This window comes from Sylvia atricapilla, chromosome 10 (genome assembly GCF_009819655.1).
Source record: "Sylvia atricapilla isolate bSylAtr1 chromosome 10, bSylAtr1.pri, whole genome shotgun sequence".
Lineage (NCBI taxonomy): Eukaryota > Metazoa > Chordata > Aves > Passeriformes > Sylviidae > Sylvia > Sylvia atricapilla.
The window spans coordinates 25,291,222-25,297,207 of NC_089149.1; the positions used below are offsets into that span (position 1 = coordinate 25,291,222).

Below are 5,986 nucleotides of genomic sequence, written 5' to 3' on the forward strand. Positions count from 1 at the left end.
TAACTGTGACAAGGGTGACTGATTTGTGAACTAGAAAAGGTTTGAATGTCAGAAAATTTACATTGCTCCTATCGAGGATTTAAAATAAATTTTTACCAAAAAAAAAAAAAAAAAAAAAAAAAGAAGAGAGGGAGAGAGGGAGAGAAAAGTAACCGTGAGTTACATGCAGTAGGAGAAGAAATAATGTAGGCTTGGAAAATTTACAGTTTTACCTGAATGAGAGAGACTCCGTAAAAGAGAGAGCGAGCGACAGCGAGACAAAATGAGAGCGAGAGAGAAAAGAGAAAGAAAATAACAACAACAACAAAAAGGGAGGCGAAACAACAACAACAAAATTAGAAAGTTAAGAGTGCTCACCCACCTGCGTTTTGATGGGTGCAGAAAGCAAGATTTATTTCAGAAACCTGATGGAGGGATAGAGTCAGCTACACAGAGAAATCACGCCTGGTGTTTAAAAATAAAATCAAGTGCACCCAGCACCTACTCACTGAGAGCTTCAGTTTTAAGTAGAAGAAAACACCTTCAAAAGACGCGAATCCCTATAGGGCTTCTCTTTCCAAAGCCTAAAAAGTTGCTCAGTGATCTTAAAAATTCAGGATCTCCACGAAATCATCATAAGCATCATTATCAGAATGCTGGACACAGAGGGACAGAGAGAGGGAGAGCGGGGGACAAAATAACCCTAATAATAATAGTAGATTTTTTTTTTTTTCCTCTTAGCATACACATACACACAAAAAGACGCGCTGGCTGGCAATATTTTCCTGGGGACCAAAAAAAAAAAAAAAAAAAAAAAAAAAAGGAAAAAAGAAAAAAAAAAAAAAAGAACCTTATATATATATATTAAAAAAAAAAAAAAAAAAAAAAAAGTTGGGGCTGCCGCAGCCCCGTTTGTCAGAGCGGTGTCAGGGCGCCACAATACCTGCGATGGATGAGGCGGCGCGGCCAATCAGCGGCGGCGGGCGGCGGGGCCGGGGGCAGCGACGCGGGGAAGGGGGAGCCGAGCGCGGCCAATGCGCGCCCACGTCCGCCCGCACGGCGCTCCGCCCCCGGCTCCCATTCATCAACGGGGGGGACCGTGTCGTCTTTTCAATTCATTTATCTGCAGGAATGATTGCCGCTATCAGTCTCGCGTTCACCGCCCGGCTGAGGAGGTGAAAGTTTCTCCCCAGGAAGATAAACCGCAAAAGACAATATTGTGTATGATTTGCGCCTTTTTTTTGCGGAGCGAAAAAAAAACCAAAAAAAAAAAAAAAAAAGGACCCCCCCGAAAAAAAAAAAAAAAAAAAAAAAATCGGGTGAGTGCGGGGAAGCTCGAAGAGGAGAGAGAAACAATCTCTCGGCCGCTTTGCAACATTCCTATAGCCAAAAAAATCACTGAAGGAAGTTTCTTTTTTGTTTTGGTTTTTTTTTAATTTTTTTTTTTTTTTTTTTTTTTTTTTTTGCTGCCTGTGTTGAACTCTCGCCGTTATTGTTATTTGCAGCCAGTTTATTTTTGAGCTCACCCAACCCCCCCTTCCCCACTTAAACCTCCCTGAAAAGTCAAAGCAGAGAGACAGTGAATATTTTTGGAGCAGATTTTTATTATTATTATTATTTGCGACTGCGAAGATCTCTTTCCCCCTTCCGCACCAACCTTTTTTTTTTTTTTTCCTTTTTTTTTTTTTTTTTTTTTTTTTCCTTCCCCCTGCGCTGATGCCGAAGGGGGTGTTTTTGATGTGGTTGCTTTGGTGGTGATCGTCGCTGACTTTCCAAAGAGGGTGTTTTCGCTGCCGCCGCCGCCGCTGCTGCTTCTCTCCGCGTTGTGCGTGTGCGCGCGTGATTTTTTTTTGGTTGCTGCATCGACGCTGGGAAGATGCTTCTGGATGCTGGACCGCAGTATCCCGCCATAGGAGTCACTACCTTCGGATCCTCTCGCCACCACTCCGCGGCCGATGTCACGGACAGAGAAGTGGGGCTGGGGATCAACCCCTTCGCCGACGGCATGGGCGCCTTCAAAATCAACCCCAGCACCCACGAGCTGGCCTCGGCCGGCCAGACCGCCTTCACCTCGCAGGCGCCCGGCTACGCGGCGGCGGCCCTGGGGCACCACCACCACCCGACCCATGTCAGCTCCTATTCCAGCGCCGCCTTCAACTCCACCCGGGACTTTCTGTTCCGCAACCGCGGCTTCGGGGAGGCGGCGGCCGCCAGCGCCCAGCACAGCCTCTTCGCCTCCGCCGCCGGCAGCTTCGCCGGACCGCACGGACACACGGATGCCGCGGGACATATACTTTTCCCGGGGCTGCACGAACAAGCCGCCGGCCACGCTTCGCCTAACGTGGTGAACGGGCAGATGCGCCTGGGCTTCTCCGGAGACATGTACGGCAGACCGGACCAGTACGGCCAGGTCACCAGCCCCCGCTCCGAGCACTACGCCTCCACCCAGCTGCACGGCTACGGCCACATGAACATGAACATGGCAGCCCACCACGGGGCAGGGGCCTTCTTTCGTTACATGAGGCAGCCCATCAAACAGGAACTCATCTGTAAGTGGATTGAGCCCGAGCAATTGTCAAACCCCAAAAAGTCCTGCAACAAAACTTTCAGCACGATGCACGAGCTGGTGACTCATGTCACGGTGGAGCACGTTGGAGGACCCGAGCAGTCCAATCACATATGTTTCTGGGAAGAGTGTCCGAGAGAAGGGAAACCTTTCAAGGCCAAATATAAACTCGTAAATCACATCAGAGTCCACACAGGTGAAAAACCTTTCCCCTGCCCTTTCCCAGGCTGTGGCAAAGTGTTTGCCAGATCAGAGAATCTCAAAATACACAAAAGAACTCATACAGGTACGGTAACCTTCTCTGTCGCTTTTCTCCCCGCGAGTGGAAGCGCCGAGCGCCGGGGCCGGAGCGGGAGCGGGGCCGTGCCGGAGGGCTCGGGGCTTGGCCGGGGCTCGCACGGGGACGAGGGGGTTTCCTTCAGGGACCGCCGCTTTTTTTTCCGGGAGAGGCCGGCTCAGAGCTCCGCTGCAAAACGAGCTCGGTCACAGCCACGCCGGCAGCGGCAACAAAAAGAAAACGATCCCTGCCGAGGCAGGGGGGGAGGACGGCGGGGTTTGCTGCCGGGATTGTTAGGGCGGAGGGGGTGGGGTGGGGGATCGCAGCAACCTGTCCTGTTGAAATTTATAGGTTTTAATTAATTATTGTCGGCAGTTTTGGCCGCGGCACGATGAGAAATTGTGCTAAATGTTGCGGGCAGCTCATTCGTCTCCTCTCTGCAATTCAGGGCTTGGTAAATATTTAATTCCGTTGAGCGATATTAAACAAACCGAGCCCGGCGCGTTACTGTGTTATTGTTGTGCGGAGGGGAGGCGCCGCTATTCCCGAGAACTTTTTCCTTCGTGGGAGGTGGGAATGCAGCAGCCTGTGGCCGGGAGAGCGATGTCCCCTTGCTCCAGCCCCGAGCGCTGAAAGCCGGAGCCGCTTTCCCCGGCGCTTTTGCCGAGGGTGTGCGGAGCTTCCCTGCCCTTGATTTTCCGGGCCGAATAATTTTCAATATTGCAAGAAAATATAGGGGAGGGGGCTGGGGTGGGCGAGAGAGTAAAATACTAGAAGAACGAGGTATAAAATCGGAAAGCAGACGCTAAGGATCGTGTGTAATATCCCGGCACGCCTGCTCTCTCGCTCGGAGCGTTGTGAAGAGGGAGAGGTGCTCGGGATTGGGGTTGAAAGGAAACTCGCCCCTCCAAAGGGAAGGGAAAAAAAAAAAAAAAAAAAAAGTTGTTTAGCTCCCCCACTCTCCTAAACGGGCACTTGGTGGGAGTCGGAGGTCCGGAAAGGATAGAGACTAGAAGCAGGGTTTTGGGATTTGAGCCTCGCTGAAGTTAGAAAGTTCCAAGTGTTTGAAACGGAGCGCCGAGCTCCGGCCGGCGGTGCGGTGACAATGAGCGATCCAGCCGGCCCTGCTTAATCAGCTCCCTTTCCCCCCCGCTCCCCCTTCCCTCTGCAATAGGTGAAAAACCATTTAAGTGCGAGTTCGAGGGCTGTGACAGGCGCTTTGCAAACAGCAGCGACCGCAAAAAGCACATGCATGTGCACACTTCCGACAAGCCCTATCTCTGCAAAATGTGCGACAAGTCCTACACGCACCCCAGCTCCCTCCGAAAGCACATGAAGGTAAACGGAGGGCGCCTGGCGTGCGGCCGGCCCGGCTCCGGGCCCGCGGGGCTGCGCTCAGCCCGGCTCCGGGCCCGCGGGGCTGCGCTCGGTGCGCTCCGGCCGGGGACGGGCGGGGAGGGGAGGCAGCGCCAGGAGCGGCCGGGGGCTCGGTCCGGCCTTGCCCGGCTGGAGGCAGCGCCAGGAGTGGCCGGGGGCCCGGTCCGGCCTTACCCAGAGGGGAGGCAGCGCCAGGGGGGCTCGGTCCGGCCTTACCCGGCTGGAGGCAGCGCCAGGGGGGCTCAGTCCGGCCTTGCCCGGCGGGCTGGGGCAGGGGCAGGGGCCGGGGGACTCAGTCCGGCCTTACCCGGCTGGAGGCAGCGCCAGGAGCGGCCGGGGGCTCAGTCCGGCCTTACCCGGCGGGCTGGGGCAGGGGGCTCAGTCCGGCCTTACCCGGCGGGCAGGGGCAGGGGCCGGGGGCTCGGTCCGGCTTTACCCGGCGGGCAGGGGCCGGGGGCTCAGTCCGGCCTTACCCGGCGGGCAGGGGCCGGGGGCTCAGTCCGGCCTTACCCGGCGGGCACGGGCAGGGGCCGGGGGCTCAGTCCGGCCTTACCCGGCGGGCACGGGCAGGGGCCGGGGGCTCAGTCCGGCTTTACCCGGCGGGCAGGGGCAGCGGCAGGGGCCGGGGCCGGGGCCGGGATCGCCGGGAGCCCCGCAGGAGATACCGAGCCCGGGCCCGGGGCCGGGTCCCCGTGTCTGGTGCATCCCCGGGCCAAGGCCTCCGTCCGCCGCCGCTCTCTATCTCTGCCCGGCTTTTCTCTTGCAGGTCCATGAATCGTCCTCGCAGGGGTCCCAGCCTTCTCCCGCCGCCAGCTCGGGCTACGAGTCCTCCACCCCTCCAACCATCGTGTCTCCATCCACAGAAAACCAGACCGCCAGCTCCTTATCCCCTTCCTCCTCCGCAGTCCATCACACGTCCAGCCACAGCACGCTTACATCAAATTTTAACGAATGGTACGTCTAAAACGCTAAAACAAAACAACAGCGACAAAACGCAAACCGAAACAAAAAAAAAAAAAAAAAAAAAAAAAAGGAAAAAAAAAAAAAAAAAGAGCCCCAAGCGAGCAAACAAATACCCTATTTAAAGACTCCAAAATAATGGACACTCTGAAATCAAAATTTAAATGAGCAAACAAAAATAAAATGCTGCCAGTAGACCCAGGACTGAGTAAAATGAAGACTTAATTTTTTAAAATATTTTTGTCTTCTATTATTTCTCTCTCTTTCTTAAAAATAGTTCCTTTTTTTTTAATTTTTTTTTTAATTTTTATTTTTTCCTGACTGTTCTGCTCTGTTCCAAGGCTTGGTAGGCGAAGGGGTTAGTAGAAAGCATAAGAAGACAAGGTTACCAGGGCAAATGCCAACTGTGTAGGGCTTTACTGGAAACCACTGATTAGAGATCGCCAAGTGCATGTCTGCTCGGGCAGCGGCCTTCCCCCCCTCCATCCCCTCTTGTACATACAGAATTATTAGCTTCAAAAACAAAACAACAACAACAACAAAAAGTGTACTGTTGGATTTTGTACATAGTTATATCGCAAGTTGAATAAGGGGATATGTGGATTTGTGGTCTTTGCATATATGTGGGGGGAGGGGCGGGCGGGCGGGAGCGGCGCCGGGGGGAGGAGGAGGTGGGGGGGCGGAGGGAAGAGGTAGAAATTCAACTATTTGTACTGAATGGCAAGAATGTTCTAGTAAATGTGTATCAAAATGTGAATTACTTTGTATTATTACAGTCTAAACGTCGATCTAACAGAATATTATTGGTATTAATGTGCTTTTTTGTA

The 5,986-nt window shown here is 53.4% G+C and overlaps 1 protein-coding gene across 1 annotated transcript; it reads left to right on the forward strand.

Annotated features, from left to right (window-relative positions):
• Window positions 1-1,288: 1,288 nt before the first annotated feature.
• Window positions 1,289-5,304, forward strand: LOC136365686 (zinc finger protein ZIC 1). Its single transcript, XM_066326372.1, has 3 exons — window positions 1,289-2,831; window positions 3,997-4,160; window positions 4,966-5,304. Exons 1-3 carry the CDS (start codon window positions 1,856-1,858, stop codon window positions 5,161-5,163), a joined length of 1,338 nt encoding a protein of 445 aa, XP_066182469.1. The 5' UTR covers window positions 1,289-1,855; the 3' UTR covers window positions 5,164-5,304.
• Window positions 5,305-5,986: the final 682 nt, after the last annotated feature.